This window comes from Mchenga conophoros, linkage group LG14 (assembly GCF_057382185.1).
Source record: "Mchenga conophoros isolate Kocher_MC1m ecotype Shallow Benthic linkage group LG14, M_conophoros_male_GT1.1, whole genome shotgun sequence".
NCBI lineage: Eukaryota > Metazoa > Chordata > Actinopteri > Cichliformes > Cichlidae > Mchenga > Mchenga conophoros.
Window position 1 is genome coordinate 39,500,536 of NC_140539.1, and position 18,298 is coordinate 39,518,833.

Here is an 18,298-nt window from a genome sequence, read left to right on the forward strand (position 1 = left end):
TAGTATGTAGTTGTATTTTTCCTCTTCCGTTTTTCTTTGTAGCAAGTTTAAATTCATGTCCTCTTCATTTGTCAAAATGATTTCTAACAATTTGTGTTGCTTTTTTGTAGTTTTTATTTATTTAATTATTTTTAATAAATATTTTTTATGCCTTTTCTCTAATAAAACAGCTTAGTCTCTAAACTGAAAAACTTAAAGATATATGTGTTGGTTAATTTACTTTTATGTACATATACGTATACTTTTTGATATTTATGATTTATCTGTGTGTTTTTTACTTTAGACGTTTGATAAATTGAAGAAACAAACGTGTTCTCAAAACATGGCGGAGTGGCACCTCGTCATCGTTTACCTACCCATTGTGCAAAACCCCGCGAGAGTTTTTGAGCAGCTTTCCGAAATCTCGCTGTTCCCCGAGAATACGCAAAGAATCACCAGAGAGGCAGAAATAAGCTTATATTCATATTTATTCATCAAAGATCTGGATTAAACCGGCTCCCTCTGGTTGAAGCAGGTAAGGAAGACCCGCAGAGCTCGTTATTTAAGCTCTGACTGCAGCTGCTGACGGGGTTATTGGACCCTGCCTCTGTGCTATGCATTAGCCTCTCCTGCTGGGCCCTTCTGGTTGTTGTGGCCGCGCAGCCGGACTTCGATTCAAGCTTCACCGAGCTGCTTTGTGAATTTTTCCGTTGCTGAAAGTGCTTCTGTCCGCAGAGACGAGATGTCCGACAGCGAGGACAGCGACTTCTCCGACAACCAGAGCGAGCGCAGCAGCGATGGAGAGGCCGAGGAAGTGGAGGAGAATGAGGTGAGCTAGCCGGCAAGCTACGTGTGCTAACAGGAGGTAAACAGAGAGGAGAGCGCAGCTGCGACATGTGCGGCAGGATACCGAGGAAGAACGCAGTCAGACCTGCATAAAAACGGCACAATTTATAATAAAAAGCTAAGAAACTTTATGGGAACAAACCCGGTCGTGTGTGTATGTGTGTCTACTGGTCTTATTTGATCCGGTAAATTTGCTGCAGTCGACTGGATTTATGGCGGGACTATCTATAAAATAGAGTAAATAACCAGTTTTATAAGTAACTTTATGACTGTGAGTTATTGTACCTCCTCTGTGCCCACGTTATAATCCACGCAGTCCTCTTCAGATGTTGGGGCTCATTCTACAGATGGAGTATTAATAACGTGGTCACTTGTTGGCTTCACATAAATCAGAGGTTAATGTTTTTAAAAAGTCTTTTTTGTACATTGACTTAAAGAGCTTTGGTGTTTTTGGCACCGGTGTTACTCCTGTGGCATTTTTAAAGGCTTTTATGAATTATTATTTCCTGAGTCACAGCAAAATAATACATGTAATGCAGCAAATCAGGAGCTGATCTTTTATTGTTTTCACGCTGGTGTGTTAAGTGTGATCGTGTGATGTTTTTGAAGCTGTTTTTGCTACAATAGGGTGTTAAATATGAAACACACAAAAACACCAGTGACACAAAGAGTCACGATCCTCCTACCGGACCAAAGGAGGGTTAATAATGACCAAAAACGTAGAATTCTTTGGATTAAATGTTCATATTTAATGTAAAATAACTGTTGATAAAGTTTTTCTGCCCTCGGGCATCTGTGGTGTCACCCACAGTAACGGCTCTGCTCTTACTCAAAATGAAAGTAACACCTGTGACGGTTTGAAAAATCCCTGCGTGGCACCAGACCACAGGTACTTTACACCCACTCGAACTAAAAGAGAACATTTCTGATAAATAAAGGAGACACTGGACTTACCACAAGCAATGTTTTTATAGAGCATCAGGAAAGGGAGTTGAGTGACATCACCACCGCCGTGTTTTGATTCTGCTTTTTAAAATACTTACCTGCTGTTTGTGCCTTTGGGCTCGAACACTTCGGTACAACTGCTTTAAAAGCAAATGCTGTCAGACTGATGACCGAAGACTTTTTATTTTAATGTAAAATTAAATGTCCCGTTTGTGTGTGATGTTCCTGTAAAAGCTGCCGTCTTCGACAAAACTCTAGAATATAACTCTTGAGCGTTCATGAGACTTTTTACCCAGATAAGTAAAGGATGTGCAAATGTTACTATACAAATGTCATTGCAGTTTCTCCCTCTGACGGGAAATTTGACTTATTTATTCATCAGAGATGCGTTTGACTGACGATAGGCCAACAGCCTTTATGGCACCAAATTTCTGAGTGAAAAAATAATTTGCAGGGTCTGTTCTCAGATGAGGCTCAGATCTCTGAGGCTGTGTTTATAAACCATCCCTGGAAAAACAGAAGAAGCGGAGAAGCAGCGGACTCTCGCAGCGGGACCAGAGGGGATGCAGGAGATTAATTTTCATCTGCTTTTGTTGTTGTGTCACCAGGAGGAGACGGGCAGCCCAGTGGGCAGTGACAAGGTAGCGGATGAGGAGGGGGAGGACCTGGAGGATGAGGAGGAGTACGACGAGGAAGAGGAGGAGGATGACGACGACGACCGTCCGAGGAAGAAGCCGAGACACGGAGGGTTCATCCTGGATGAAGCTGGTGTGAACAGACGACGATCTCTCAGACTCCTCGTGATGATGATGCACGTCTGACCCTGTGTTTGTCTGTCCAGATGTGGACGATGAGTACGAGGACGAGGATCAGTGGGAGGACGGAGCCGAGGATATTTTGGAGAAAGGTAAGAAAGTGAAGATGAGAGCTGTTAGGAATCCTGCAGCATGAGATTGATTCTAAACTCCAGACTCGATCCCGAGGCTCCGACTGACGGATCGTGTCTGTTTAATCACGTTGCACAAACTGGTTTCATCCATTAAACTAGTGAACAGATTACTGAACGTGCTACACGATCCCAGTCTGCTGACAGCACACCTGCTGAGGTGTAACCTCAGCTCATTTCACGTTTGTGATTGAGCCGGGGAGCCGTCGCCATCCCGCCTCCGGACGCATCGCTTTTGTTTTTCTGCCGGTTCTTATTAAAGTCCGTGTTTCGCACACTGACGTTCAAAGAGTCCGATCGGTGTTCACAACCAAAACTATTGTGATGTCGCTGCTTTGAGGAGCGGGACGAGGCCCGCGTTAGTCGTAGCCCGTCTTCAAAGCGACTTCAGTGCATCAGGGCGGCGCTAAAATGGCAGTGAGCTGCGGTGTGTTTGTGACTGAGCGGAACAGGTTGGCAGTTACGTGAACCTCCACGAGCAAATAGCTGAAAATCACAAATCTGTTGCCGTCTACACAGAACATCAAATTAACTCCAGCCCGAGCCTCCGAGACGTGGAGCAGATTCAGAAATTGCTCCACGGCGTGGTCGGTGCAGGACGACAGTTTAGCTGCACCAAGACGGAGGTGCTGAGCGGCCCTCACCCGATCCAGGAGTAGAAGCAGAATAGAAGCAGTGCCCACTGCCAACATTCGTGTCGCCGACTCGGATCATTGCAAGCTGCTGGCAGCGGTTGTTTGCGGTGATTGTCCGCTCTCCCGTGAAGCTCTGGGTTAAGTTAGTGTGAGTCCTTCTTCCCCGTCGACCGAAGTTTTAACCGAGGAGCTGCGAACGCTCGGGCCTGCAGCCCCAGGCCCCCCCCCAGTTCAACACAAATTAAGGCTTCTAGTGACAACAGTCACGTCAGGCCCACAGTGTGACTCCTGGGCAGTTTGCAGTAACCAGCAGGAGAGAAACAAAGTTGCACATTAGCTGGATGAAGAAAGCCAAACATGTGGCAACACTCAGCAGGAAGACAGCGAGCGTGTGATCTGCAGTTAATGAGCTGAAATGTGCAGAAACACCACAATCAACTCCTTAAATATTTATCCTGGTCTGTTCACCAGAGAGACGCTCGCTGAAAATTGGCTCCATATTTCTCGACCATCACTGTTTTACTGGAAAAGTCCTTTAAGCTTGTTTAAAAACAGCAACCAAACCAAATGTACGCCCAAAGACCAAATCTGTGTTTGTTCTCCAATCAGCTGTCAGCCTCGGATCATGTGACGTGTCATCATTTCAGTTTAATGTGTGCGATGCAGAGGAACAGACCCAGGAGCAGCTGGATGTTTGATCAGATTTTTCAGGGCTTACAGAGCGCTGCGGGCCGCACTCGACCCGCCACGTGTGGTCCAATCCGCATGACTTTTTATACCAGAGTTTGAATCACCAAAGCTGAGGCGGACCAGTCGTGCCGGTCGGCTGCTGGCCGCCGAGGTCGTTAATCGTTTTTTTCCAGCTATCGGCTGCCGAAATGGCTCGTCGCTAACGAGCAGCTTTTTCCTCACACTCGCTGTTTCACGTCAGACGTCCGTCGTCACAGCAGCCGTGTGCTGAGTGAAGGAGAAGGAAAGTCAGATTGATCCAGTGTTGATGAAGGGCCCTGGATGTGTAGAACCTGGAAGAACGCCGATGACATCAAAACGTTTCCTGATTACTGTGTCTGTGAGGATGCGGTGGGAAACATTGAGCCGCTTCTTATTCGGGGCGCAGATCCGTCCAGAACTTTGTCAGTACTCGCGTCAACACGAACCGAACCACGGGCAGGACCCTCACATGTGTCAGTAGGAAGTGGCGCTCTTACAGTGTGATGTCCATGTGTGCAGGCTGTTTTCTGACTCTGCTCTCTCTGTCTTGCCGGCTCCTCTGTCGTGCATGCGGCCTCCAGTTAACGGTAAATCTGCTCCCGACGCTCTGATGTTTTCCATCGATGCCCATGCTGTAAATAGGATTCCAGCCCCATCCATTTGATTAAATCCACGTCCCTGAGTGTATTAACCCCACCCCCACACCTCATCTCAGCATTGCTGCATTCGTGAGTGTGTGGCGTAACGCGAGGAAGCACCGAGGGCAAATCCATGACTGGCTCGTTGAGCAAAAAACGCCAAACAGCAGATTAAAGAAAGTAGAAACTCTTTAAATTGATGTTTGAACCTAAGACGGCTCTCAGAGAACCAAGTGTGACCATTTGCCTGAACCTGCTACCTGACGGAGCTGCCATGATTTCAGTTTACACACTAACCAATGTGGGTGGAGCTTTTGTGATGATGCTGATGATGATAATGGTGGTGTAGCTTTGCTGAAGGTGGATGTACAGTAGAAACAGAATCGAAGCAAAAAGCTGCGTCTAAAGCAAAGCCGTTGTGCCGGTTGCCCGGGTAACCGATATGTAGATGCAGGATGTTTACGCCGTCGTGTTGACCTTAGCTTAGCGCCACTGCATTGGCTGACACGTGACCCAGCTGTGACATCATCACAACCAACGACTCTGATCTGTGAGCTCCTTCGGTGACGCTGACGTCTCAGAGTCGGCCGTAAACCCGTGTTTTGGGCCCAACCCTGCGGTTAGCGGCAGTGAGCGCCACGGCTAGCTTAAACGGGTCGTACCGTGCGCTCGCCTCTCTGATCTGAGCGAGGTGACGTCACTTCACCGCGGATGCTCGAGTCGACCCCGCTGCTTGTTTCTAACTTTATTTAAACGAGACTGGGTGAGCGGGTACCTTCGCGCCTGATGTGATTGGCTGACAGCGGCGCTGTGTTTCTGCTGTACTTCCTCCTGAACCACATCACGTCTCCATGCTCCCCCGTGCTGCACGTCACCGATAATCACAGTGTTGTTGTTTGTGTATTTTTCCCATCATGCTTTGTGTTGCTGTTTCCTGACTCACTGTCTTTTGGCTCCTCACACTTTCTCCCTTCCTTTTGGGTTTGTCTCCTGTCCTTCCTCCCCCTCCGTCTCCTTTTTCACTCCTCTTCCTCTCCGGGCGGTCCTGAGCAGAGGAGGCTGAAGGTAAGTTTTTCATGTCATAACTGTCGAATACGCTTCAGTTCACTGGACTGGAAACAAACCGTCTCTTCTCGCCTTCAGTGTCAAACATCGACCACGTGGTTCTGGATGAGGATCACTCTGGATCCCGGCGGCTGCAGAACCTCTGGAGGTAAAGCTTTTGTTTTTGACCGCCAAAATAAAAGTCGGAGGGTTTTTATTAGGAATGGACTGAAAGCCACAGTTTGATCTGCTGATGGGAAACTCTCAGCCTGTGGGAGAGGTCACTCCCCTGTTCGGTCTGATTGGGGGCGTGGCCGTCCGCCATTCACTGCAGGTAACACGCAGACTCTGTGGTTTACTTTGTACTGAGCCCCGTCTTCATACAGGGAATGATTTACCCTGCACAGCTCCATTCAGCTGAAACCTTTATCCTTTCAAGTAAAATAAAAGCTAGCTATTATTTAAAAGCGCCGTCCAACCAGACCAGCTGAAAACACAAAAGAGGAATTTTTCCCGGCCTGCGTTTTTAAACAGAATAACGTGTCACTGAGATTCTCAGCTTCAGTTTGACGGCACACTTCACAGCTCACACGTGAACATTGAGTTTGTCTTTGTGTTGCAGAGACTCCAGGGAGGAGGCGCTGGGCGAGTACTACATGAGGAAGTACGCCAAGTCGTCCGGAGGGGAGCAGTGAGTACCTTTGTCCTTCCTCCTGCAGGTTGGGCTCCTCTGCCTCAGACACCACGACACGCTGAGCTGCCAGCGTCGGTTACTTTAATGACGTCACATGATTCTTAGTCGCGCGATGGCGAGCTGGACGAACTGTTTCCCACACAGACTGTGACAGACCACCAAAACTGTTGCTTTTTCTTCTTCTGTGGTGCGCAGTTACTCTGGAGGGTCCGAGGAGCTTTCCGATGACATCACCCAGCAGCAGCTTCTTCCTGGAGTCAAGTATGTAAACACTGATCCACCAATCAGCTTCCAGACTTCGCTGACATTATTACAGTGGTTTAATGTGTGTTTGTCCCCATCAGGGACCCCAACCTGTGGACAGTCAAGTGCAAGGTACACACACACACACACACACACACACACACACACACCGGGAGGATGCACACCTTTATGATGCTTCCTGTCTCTGCAGATCGGAGAGGAGAGGGCGACCGCCATCGCACTGATGAGGAAGTTCATCGCCTACCAGTTCACTGACACGGTAAGAACTCGCCTCTGATTGGCTGGAAGTTTTCTCTGCGCTGCTGATGCAGGACAGCAGGACGGAGGGTTTTAACCTGATACAGGCCCAAGTTTTTATTACATCTACAACAAAAAGAACCGGTGACCTGAATGGATCCTCGCTTAGAGAGAAATAACCAATGACACAAAGTTTCTGAGGTCAAAGGTCGCAGCTGATTTTCCTAGTTTGGGTTTTGACCTGCTGATCTTCCTCTCCTCCACCCGCAGCCTCTGCAGATCAAGTCCGTGGTGGCCCCGGATCACGTGAAGGGCTACATCTACGTGGAGTCGTACAAGCAGACGCACGTCAAGGCCGCCATCGAGGGCATCGGCAACCTGAGGATGGGCTTCTGGAACCAGCAGATGGTCCCCATCAAGGAGATGACGGACGTGCTGAAGGTCGTCAAGGAGGTCACCAACCTGAAGCCCAAGTCGTGGGTCAGGCTGAAGCGGGGCCTGTACAAGGACGACATCGCTCAGGTGCTCAGAGGGGGGGGGGCGTTTTCACTCGTCAGATTTCAAATCATGTTTACCGATGTTTACGTAGTCCGAGCGCTCTCCTGGGGGTTAAAGGTCACATGTTCCAGGGTGCCAGCTTCAGCCCAGCAGGAGGAGGGGCCTGTCTCAATACGCATACTTGTGCATTCTCGTGTACTCGTGATACGTCATCAGTCGGAGACAAAGTACTGTTCCAATTCAAAGTACGCATCAAGCCGAGAACGCGAAAAATTCCCGGATGTGTACAAATCACAAGAATTGAGAAAGGGCGGAGCTGTTTACTGTTCCCCATCACCACAGTTACAGCTGCTCCGCTGTGCCAAGCAAACAAGGCTTTACCCTCCAGCCGTTTTCCAGTCTGCTTCCCTTCACCTCCCGATTCCTCTCACAAACACGTCCTCTGATAAAATTCCACTTCGTTCAGCCGTAAAATGATCGCTGTGTGAACTCGGAGCCATGTGTGGCTGAAGCTGGTAAACAGCTGCTTACGGTCACGTGGCTAACCAGCACCTCTTCCCCACTTCCTGAGAAACAAAAGCTAAAGTTTAAGCTCGAGAGCGGAGGAACGTAAGCTGCTCCGTGAGCGTAAACGTCACGTCTCTGTTCTCCAGGTGGACTACGTGGAGCCGAGCCAGAACACCATCTCCCTGAAGATGATCCCTCGGATAGACCTGGACCGCATAAAGGCCAAGATGAGCCTGGTAGGTCAAACTCGAAGGTCTTTTCTCCACTCGAGTCGCTGCTCTGATGCGTAACTGTGTGTGTGTGTGTGTGTGTGTGTGTGTGTGTGTGTGTGTGTGTGTGTGTGTGTGTGTGTGTGTGTGTGTGTGTGTGTGTGTGTGTGTGTGTGTGTGTGTGTGTGTGTGTGTGTGTGTGTGTGTGTGTGTGTGTGTTACAGAAAGACTGGTTTGCCAAGAGGAAGAAGTTCAAGAGGCCTCCACAGAGGCTGTTTGATGCTGAGAAGATCAGGTAACGGCCTGTCCGGCCTCGAGCATGCTGGGGTTCCTCGCTGAGGCAGCAGTGTGATGACACTCTGTGGTTTTCACTCCTCAGGTCTCTGGGAGGAGAGGTCAGCCATGACGGAGACTTCATGATCTTTGAGGGAAACCGTTACAGCCGCAAAGGATTCCTCTTCAAGAGCTTCGCCATGTCCGCTGTGGTGAGGAAGACTCTTCACAGACTCACTGTTACTGTGAACCTGGAGCTCGTTTAAATGAGAGAGTGAGAGTTGCAGAGGAAACGGGCCAGTCCGCCTGCTGCAGTGATGCACAGTCCAAACTTTATATGCAAACAGCTTGAAACATGCTCACTGCAGATCTCACTCCTCGTCCTCACAAAGTCTACATGAAGCACTCTGTTATGTGTGATTTTTCCCTCTGTGAAGCTCAGTGTGAGGCAGCAGCATGTTTGTTTAAGACCGCCAAGCCCCTAACCACTGCACAGCTGAGCTCTTTGAACCTCACACAAACAGCTGCTGTTTCTTAGAGAGGTTTATTTTTGGCCAAGATAATAAATGAAATTAAACTGAGGAGAAGCTAATGTTCGCTCTTTAGCACAGTTTATGCCCCGATTTTGATCCAAAGTTAAAACGATCGTGACGTCATTTTGGCGTGTTTGTTGTAGATCACAGACGGAGTGAAGCCCACGCTGTCAGAGCTGGAGAAGTTTGAAGACCAGCCGGAAGGAATCGACCTGGAGGTGGTCACAGAGTCCGGTACGAGTCTTTCTGTAAATCTGCAGTCCTGTGAAACCTGCTGTCTGCGAGGCCGTCGGGCCCACGGTTACAGCGTGGGACGTCCCAAAGCGGGACGATGATCCTGAGCGCGGCAGCACAGCTGAAAAGGAGCCGCTGTGGCGAATTCACCGCAGTCGGCCGATCCTGTCGTAAGCACAGCGAGACGGATAAAGTTACAGAAACAATCGCTGCTGCTAAACGACGTTCTCCTGCCCGCTGAGCCAGCAGCAGCTCAGTTTTTACAGCACAACGAATCGTGATGTTTTTAATCAGCTCTGTCATTAATTCATGTCTGGGTCCCAGTTTTACTTGCAGTTGTTCAGTTTTCATGGATTTAAACAGAACTGTTACTGTTGGTGACACCTGTTCTTTCAACTTAAACAGTTGGTTTATAACCCGCTACGTGGAGAACATGAACTCGTGTTTACGACGAAGCTTCAGTTTGAATCTGTGTGTGCGCTCAGGTAAGGAGCGTGAGCACAACCTGCAGGCCGGCGACAACGTGGAGGTGTGTGAGGGCGAGCTGATCAACCTGCAGGGAAAGATCCTCAGCGTGGACGGCAACAAGATCACCATCATGCCCAAGCACGAGGACCTGAAGGTACGCACACGCGCACAGTTGCAGTAATCCTGCACACAGGACACAGGAGTCATAACTTTAACCTTTTGATTGGTTATTCGTCCAGAGCCACGCCTCCTCATTGCACAGGAGTAGAGGGGGCGGGACTTACTGTAACGCAGCATTATCTGGTGTAACTGTACATATTCCCGTTGCCCTGCCCTCTGTCCTGTGTGTGCTCCGTGCAGGACCCTCTGGAGTTCCCGGCTCACGAGGTGAGAAAATATTTCCGGATGGGCGACCACGTGAAGGTGATCGCCGGGCGATACGAGGGCGACACCGGCCTCATCGTCAGAGTGGAGGAGAACTTTGTCATCCTGTTCTCCGACCTCACCATGCACGAGGTAAGAGGTTTGCAGTGTCTCCACCCACCGTTCCTCACCCTCCACCGTCCCCCTCTGCCAAGCCTCGGGTCATTCGAGTCCTCTAGTGGAAAATCAGATGTTGTTAAATGAGGGTTCGGGCTTGATTTGAAAAGTTGAGGCGCAGAGTGGGACAGCTCCGTGCTGCTACAGAACAGTTTGGCAGATCCCACTGATTTACTGGAAGGGGCGTCTCTTTATGGAAGCAACAAGCCTGCGACTGACAGCTTGAACACATGGAAAGTCCCTGTGGGGAGGATTTGGAGAGATCTCAGTGAATACTTGATATCATATCACCTCCTGAGATTCATTTTGTTCTGATGCTTTGACAGTTTTGTCTTTGAACTCTTCATGTGTGTCGTGTCTCATGAAGTCCTTAAACTGCTCGCCAGCACAGGAGTCTGAGAGGCTGCTCACCCGCTGGAGGACGAACCTCAGATTCTCGTTTTCGGGGTTCAGACTAACGCTGGTCCCTGAATGCTTTATGTGCTGCTGAGTTGGTACCAAATCTCTTTGCTCTCCTCATTGAATCGAAGGAGAGACTAAACCATCCAACCCCGTCTTTGTTCTTCCTGAGAATGGGAGGCAGAGCCTTCAGCTGGGAGTCCGGCTCCAGCTCCTGGATCCCACGGGCCTCTGATTTCTAAGGAAAAGCGCGTTGAGCCGAGTTGAAGCTGGATGTCGTGACACGGCGTTTAATGACTCTGTAGTCATAACAGTGTGGTGTGGTGACAGCCCAGCACTGGCTTATCGCTGTGGGGAATGAAACCGTTTTAATAAAATGCTAACATGACTGTGATCACAAATCCGCTCTTCCTGTCTGCAGCTGAAAGTGCTGCCCAGAGACCTGCAGCTCTGCTCTGAGACCGCGTCCGGCGTCGATGTAGGCGGGCAGCACGAATGGGGCGAGCTGGTGCAGCTGGACCCGCAGACGGTCGGCGTTATTGTTCGGCTGGAGAGGGAGACATTCCAGGTAATAGTCCGCTCCGGGAAGCGCAGAAAGCGCGGCGGTTGATCGACGATTAACAAACGCCTTCTTTGTCTTTCAGGTGCTGAACATGCACGGGAAGGTGATGACCGTGCGCCACCAGGCGGTGAACCGCAGGAAGGACAACCGCTTCGCCGTGGCGCTGGACTCGGAGCAGAACAGCATCCACGTGAAGGACATCGTCAAAGTCATCGACGGGCCGCATTCTGTAAGCGCGACTTCACCCACAGCTAAATATTTCTGTCGACGTGACGTTTAATGGCAGACTTGAACTCACGCGAGGCTGCTGTCGGCGTCGCTGTCCGCTCGAGGGTCAGAGCTGAACTCCTCTGCGGGCAGAAGCCTTTAACGCTCGCGTGTTTCCTCCTGCAGGGCCGGGAAGGCGAGATCCGTCACCTGTTCCGAGGCTTCGCTTTCCTCCACTGTAAGAAGCTGGTTGAGAACGGAGGAATGTTCGTCTGCAAGACCAGACACCTGGTGCTGGCGGGCGGGTCCAAGGTCAGCACCTCATGCTCGCTTCTTCTTTGTTGTGCCTGAAAATTAAACCGTCTGCTTTTCCAGGCCCTCTAATATCTCACATAACCGTGTGAGATCTCTCGGTGGCTGCAGGGCAACCGGACTGAGAGCATTTCTCAGCGTCGTCCTTGGCAACTTGAATAAAAATGTGTTTTGAGTGTGAAGCAGCTCTGAGGCGCGTCCAGGGTTGTATAACAGTGTTTGGGCTGTGGGGGTGAAACGTGGAGGGGCTTCATCAACAATATCAAACCCAGGAAAAGCTTTCCGTGTGAATATGTGGAAGAATTACTGCCATGTGCTGGGAAGCTCAGCCTGTCTTTAATGAGTCTGTCAGCATGAGAGCAGTGGCAGCAGGCCTCTTTCTGACGATGAGGGTCGGGTCGTAGTGGACGGGTTTGCTTCCTCACGCCACTCGGAGACGCTGCACCCGTCTCCCCACCTCATGAAACCGATTCAATCCCCCGAGCGCGCCTGCCGACACGGCTTCGAGGTGCCAGTTCTCTTCCAAATGTGTAAAGCAGAGCCGTCCTGGACCTCTGCAGAGCGAGCCGCACTTTCACTGGACCGACTCGCCCAGCGTTTCATGCGCAGCAGAGAAAAGGATTCGTCAGATTTCTTGTAGCATGTCGAGCTTGAACAATTTGACTGTTTGTGTGTTTTAGCCCAGAGACGTGACCAACTTCACAGTGGGAGGATTCGCACCGATGAGCCCTCGCATCAGCAGCCCCGTGCACCACGGCGGAGGAGGTGAGTGCTGGAAACACACAGCAGCTTAACGACGGGGGTGCCGCTCTTTGGAAAACACGATGAGGGGATGAAAATAAGTCAGCCAAAGGTTTTTCACTCGAGAGAACAAAGCGTATATCTGGCTTTGTTTGCGACCGCAGCCGCACTGACATCCAGATTCCCTGATTTCGATCGATCGAGCGATTGATTGGAGGTTCTTAGTTCAGCTTAGCCAGATTCATTCTTCCTGTACAATCAGAAGCGTTTCAAACGCTGTCACTGTTTCTGAACCAGATTTATAGAAAGAGTCATCATCTCTTGATCGATCACATTAAGATTTGGGGATTTCCCAGGCACTTCCAGACTTGGCGTGATGATGTTGCAGGTCTCTCGCTTACTACCTCTGACAGGTGGGATTTATTCGTACCTCGGTTCTTCCTGTGCACAGACGTCTCGTCTCTGAGGCGCCTCCGGTTTACTGACACATTTGTTTTTTCACGTCCGTCTGGAGCCAGAGGGGTCGTCCAGCTCTCTGGGGGTCAAAGATGTTTTAATCTCATAACTTCCAGAGGAACTTTTCAGGAACGTGGAGGCGTGTGGCTCTGTTTCAATGTCATGGAAGGAAAACAAGCAATTAAAACTTGTCTTTGTGATGAACGTGCAAAAACAGAGACCGTTCGTTTTGTTTTTTCTGTCTCTGATTAGAAGAAATGTTGAGGGAAGCAGAGACCGACCTGTTCGACTGTCTGTGATCAGGTTACTGATGCTGACGAGTCGGCGCGCTTTTCTTTCTCTGGTGCGAAAGAAACAAAATGATTCGCTGACTGATGGAGGTGCTGGTGTGGCCTTTCAGGTGCTCAGCAGAGAGGAGGCGGCGGAGGAGGAATGGGGCGGGGCCGAGGACGCAGAGACAACGAGCTGATTGGTCAGACGGTCCGTATCTCCCAGGGTCCTTACAAAGGTAAGACCGAGGGGACCGGTGTGAAGGATGGGACCGGTGGGGGGGTCGGTGCTGATGGCTTTGCCTCCCTTCCCCAGGATACATTGGTGTCGTGAAGGATGCAACCGAGTCCACGGCCAGGGTGGAGCTGCACTCCACCTGTCAGACCATCTCTGTGGACCGACAGCGATTAACCACCGTGTACGTATCTTCACTGAGTCCTTAACACACACAGGAAATCATTTTCTCCGTGCTGACAGCAGCTGTGTTTGTTTACGCTCATGATTCCCTCCCCGATCCTTCTTCTCTGCAGCGGTGGAGCTAAGAGGCCCAGTGGGTTCACCTCCACCCATGTACGTACTCCCATTTACGGCTCCCAGACTCCCATGTATGGCGTCGGCTCCAGGACACCGATGTATGGATCTCAGACTCCGCTGCACGACGGTAGGCCACGGTTTGGTCGTCCTCTATCGGCTAAAAGCACGTGTTTGTTTTTTGGGTTTGTGTTCCTCCGATTGAATTTCTGCTTCTCTTTGTAACAGATGTGTTACAGTGTTATCGTTAGGGATGGGTATCGTTTAGGTTTTATCTGATACCGGTGCCAAACTGGTACTTTTGAAACGGTGCCGGTGCTTAAACGGTGCTTAAAGAATGGAGAACACAAAATTGGTCCAAAAACCTCTCATGTTCAGCTGTTTTTTTGTAAAAACATAACAATGTTAGCCTTTTCTGCAGCTATGGGGCATATATGGCATCACTCTTGGCTGGAAGCAGTGCTTAAACAATGGAAAAAACACAAACTTTGTCCAAAAACCTCTCATGTTTAACTGTTTTCCACTTTTTCTTTGGTCATTTTAGCCTTTTTGGCCAGGGTGAAGGGAGCATCTGCCATCAAACAAGAAGACAGCCGCATGTAGCTATGATGATGTTTGCTAGTTCACCTTACATGCATTAATGTAATAACGTGGTTAGCCTACTCAACGTAAATTACACACGAACAACATTAAGCTACTCACGCAGAGAAGAACGGCTGCTGCTGCATCATCATCCTCATCATTTCTGCTACACTGGCAGGGCTAGGGGCCAGGACTCTCCTCTTCATGTTTTTGGGGATGTTGCAAACTCCGGGTCCGATAACTGGCACCACACCCGCAGTAGATGTGCTCGGTGTGAGGTCTCGCAGCAAGCTATCAAATACGGCGCATTTCTCGGCTTTAAAAAAACCCGCTATGCGTCGCCAGGTGTTTCATCAGATTCGAGGTGTTACCTCCTTTGACAGTATCACAGTATCAGCTTAAAGCACTTGTTGCTGCTGAGTTTGCATCTTTTGCTGTGAAGTACAGCCAGACTTTGACCGCTTCGCCTTGGGCATTTTTAATCTGTAGCTCTGCTCTAAAAGAACGTACGTACCTGGCCCCGCCTACTATCCTCGGAAACGTAAAATGATTGGCTAGAAGTGTATCACAGCTCAGGAAAAAAAAGCACCGAAATGTGTGCTGCTTTTCGATCTGGTTACTACTGTTTATGTCAGAACCGGGACCCATCCCTAGTTATCAGTATTCAGTTTGTGTTACCAGGTGGGAGCAAGAACAGCAGTGGGCGGAGCTGTTGGTTCATCAGTGAATATATTGATGATTAATGGATGAGTTCATTGTTTGTAAAGTAGCGCCTCACTTTTCTCTGAGCCTGGCTCTGATTAAACTGAGGTCCGCCTTTAGTTGAAGTTTAACCAGTAACCTCCTCTAGTTTGAACTGGTGGTGGTGGTCCTTTAACTCGTCACCTGAGGGTCTGAAGCTAAACGCAGCTGACTGTTGGTGCTCGTATAAAGTTGCTTCGACTTGTACGTCTTACGTCCAAATGCGACGTGCCCGTTAAAACAAGGGGAGCTGGTGCTGACACTGGACCGTAGAGTGGGCGTGCGTCATGACTGTGTCATCAGCATAGAGGTGGCTGTCCTCACCTGTGAGCAGCACAGTGCTCTCGCCTCTAACTCACAGCATCTTTTGCCTCCTAACAGGAAGCCGTACGCCCCACTATGGATCTCAGACCCCACTGCATGATGGGAGCAGGACTCCAGGTCAGAGCGGAGCGTGGGATCCCAGCAACCCCAACACACCGTCCAGGTGACGCAGTGACCGGTAAACACAGCGTTCCCTTCTTTTTTTCTTCTTTCTGTCTAACACGTGATTTATTTCTTCTCAGAAATGAGGAAGACTACGACTTCGGCTACGATGACGAACCCTCTCCGTCCCCTCAGGCCTACGGGACGACCCCCAACCCTCAGACCCCGGGTTACCCCGAGGTCCCCTCGCCACAAGTCAACCCTCAGTACAACCCTCAGACACCTGGCACGCCCGCGATGTGAGTATAAGGCACAGAAACACACCCTCGCCCTCCCCTCCATAGCTGACGTAGCGACATAGCTGATCTGGGTCCTCGATTCTCGATTTGTATATTTGTGTTTCTGTGTGCAGGTATAACACAGAGCAGTATTCTCCATATGCGGCCCCGTCCCCTCAGGGCTCCTACCAGCCCAGCCCCAGCCCTCAGAGCTACCACCAGGTGGCGCCCTCACCTGTCGGCTACCAGAATACGCACTCACCAGCCAGCTACCACCCCACGCCGTCCCCCATGGCTTACCAGGTAGACAACGACGCTGAGCTGCTCGGGCTTTCCCTGAATATTTGTGTTCTGGGTTTTTTTTGTATGTTTTTTAAGATTTCTTTTGTTAATCAGAGTTTGGATGAAGGGCGGGCAACTCCAGGCCTCAGGGCTGGTGTCCTACAGGTTTTAGATGTGTCCTCGATCCAACACAGCTGATTTTAAACGTTCTCCAGAGGCCTGGTAATGAACTAATCATGTGATTCAGGTGTGTTGACTCAGGGTGAGACCTAAAACCTGCAGGACACCGGCCCTCGAGGCCTGGAGTTGCCCACTCCTGCTTTAGGACCTTTCTGTTTGTGGAGGTCTAGATTTTTCTGAAATTTGTTCTCAGTCTGCGTCATGTCATCTGCACAGGCGAGTCCCAGTCCGAGTCCCGTGGGCTACAGTCCCATGACGCCCGGAGCGCCCTCTCCTGGAGGCTACAACCCTCACACCCCAGGCTCCAACATCGAGCAGGGCGGCAGCGACTGGGTGACCACAGACATCCTGGTCCGAGTGAAGGACTCGTTCATGGACCTGATGGGGCAGACCGGGGTCATCCGCAGCGTCACGGTGAGTCTGAACACTTGGCGCGCAGCAGCGCTGATGGCGTCCTCGCTCCCTGCGAGTCTCTGATATTACTGAGAAATGTTTTTTGGGAGATCTGGCTGCGCTCGAGCATAAAATGTTGTGAAATGTGTGAAAAATGTTATTCTGGGAGTCGGAGACGCAGCTCTCGCACACAACGATCTGAGGTGTTATTAGGGACGTGCAGATGTTGCTGCTTAGAACCGCATCACAGTTGTGAAATGTCTCCAAATTCGCCAGAGCTTCAGAGCCATCTGGTTCTGCTTCCTGCTTCCTGCTGCTGTTGGATGGCGGCTCGCTGGATCAACATAAATGCTCCTTTATAAACACAAAAGAAAGCGTTTCTTCACAGGAGGCGTTAATCTGTTCCATATCGAGTCCTGACTCAGGAAGTCGTGTTTGTCACAACAGGCGGAGCTGAATCATTTCTGAGTAACTCTGACAGCGATGTTCCTCTGGCCTCCCGCCCACGGTGTTTAGGAACACGCCTCCGTTACTGTCGAAAGTCAGAAACATTCAAGCGTTTGACGGATTTCACCGTTTAGCGCACAGACAGCTTTGGCCTCAAACTCTGCTTACGTGTGGACAGGAGCACAGACATGTGCACCTTTAGCTCCTTTGTGATGTCAGGCCGTCTGAGGCTTCTGATTGGCCGGCGTGCAGTAACCATTACAGCCGAGCGCAGCTTCGTGAGTGGCGGTGGAGATGAAACGGATTCAGTGTCTTTGTTTACGTCTGAAATTGATTTTAAAGCAGCTCCTTTGAATATTTTTCATTTGTGTGTGTGTGTGTGTGTGTGTGTGTGTGTGTGTGTGTGTGTGTGTGTGTGCGCGTGTGCACGTGCAGGGAGGGATGTGCTCGGTGTTCATGCAGGAGTCTGAGAAGGTGGTGAGCGTCAGCAGCGATCACCTGGAGCCGGTCACGCCCACCAAAAACAACAAGGTAAGAACCACAGTCGCGGTTTCTGGCGTCCAGCTGTCTGCAGATCGTTCGTTTAGAGCGCGTGTGAGGCTCAACGCTGCGTTCGCTGTGCCCCGTTTCAGGTGAAGGTGATTCTCGGAGAGGACCGCGAGGCCACGGGGATCCTTCTGAGCATCGACGGAGACGACGGCATCGTGCGCATGGAGCTGGACGACCAGCTCAAGATTCTCAACCTGCGGTTCCTGGGCCGCCTCGAGCACTGAGCCTCGCAGAGCTCCCACACAAACGTCTGGTTTTTATTACCTAAAGATCCAAAAACCACATGTGGCTCTGTGTGTGCAGTTCAGCGGGTCTCTCCGTTTTTGGCATTTTTATTTTCTTCTTTTCTTATTAGTGGTCTGAATCTGCTTTTAGTGCTTTTCCTTCATGTTCTGTCTGTGACTTTGGTTTTCTTGATGCAGCAGGATGAAAATAATGTGTAACATGTCAATAAACTGATTCAGTGACATTTCTGTATGTTGTGTCAAAGCCACCAGCCGCTGTCACTGGCTGGGTTGTCATAGCACCGGATAATCAATGCAGTCAGCTGATCAGATTCTGACAGGACAGTTATTTTAGCGGCTCTGACCTTGGGCCATTGTGCAGCTACCAAACGCTGCAGTTCCTGCAACATCCAGCAGAGGCAGCAGTGAGTCCCCACAGACACACTGTTTGGTCTCTGGATGATTTCCTCTTTAACAAGAACACTTTTATAACTCTGCTGTTTAAATCATATTAAGG

The 18,298-nt window shown here is 50.1% G+C and overlaps 1 protein-coding gene across 1 annotated transcript; it reads left to right on the forward strand.

Moving 5' to 3' along the window:
• Nucleotides 1-367: 367 nt before the first annotated feature.
• On the forward strand, nt 368-18,026 carry supt5h (SPT5 homolog, DSIF elongation factor subunit). The gene is made up of 31 exons (XM_085244510.1): nt 368-514; nt 715-808; nt 2,379-2,538; nt 2,612-2,677; nt 4,644-4,649; nt 5,754-5,765; nt 5,844-5,913; nt 6,367-6,435; nt 6,634-6,699; nt 6,783-6,813; nt 6,893-6,961; nt 7,210-7,461; nt 8,091-8,180; nt 8,378-8,448; nt 8,533-8,638; nt 9,103-9,193; nt 9,679-9,815; nt 10,022-10,177; nt 11,022-11,168; nt 11,245-11,391; nt 11,556-11,681; nt 12,362-12,446; nt 13,279-13,386; nt 13,464-13,566; nt 13,679-13,809; nt 15,384-15,489; nt 15,569-15,727; nt 15,841-16,009; nt 16,385-16,582; nt 17,444-17,539; nt 17,641-18,026. The coding sequence occupies exons 2-31, from the start codon at nt 722-724 to the stop codon at nt 17,779-17,781; spliced, it is 3,255 nt and encodes a 1,084-aa protein (XP_085100636.1). The 5' UTR covers nt 368-514; nt 715-721; the 3' UTR covers nt 17,782-18,026.
• The last annotated feature ends 272 nt before the right edge of the window (nt 18,027-18,298 follow it).

What these genes read in the sequence shown, in the direction of transcription:
- supt5h (XM_085244510.1), top strand. Translation starts at nt 722, where the DNA reads ATGTCCGACAGCGAGGACAGCGACTTCTCCGACAACCAGAGCGAGCGC. An exon ending in AAGTCGTCCGGAGGGGAGCA is followed by an intron (nt 6,436 to 6,633) that starts GTGAGTACCTTT and finishes TGTGGTGCGCAG; the next exon opens with TTACTCTGGAGGGTCCGAGG. An exon ending in ACAAGGACGACATCGCTCAG is followed by an intron (nt 7,462 to 8,090) that starts GTGCTCAGAGGG and finishes TCTGTTCTCCAG; the next exon opens with GTGGACTACGTGGAGCCGAG.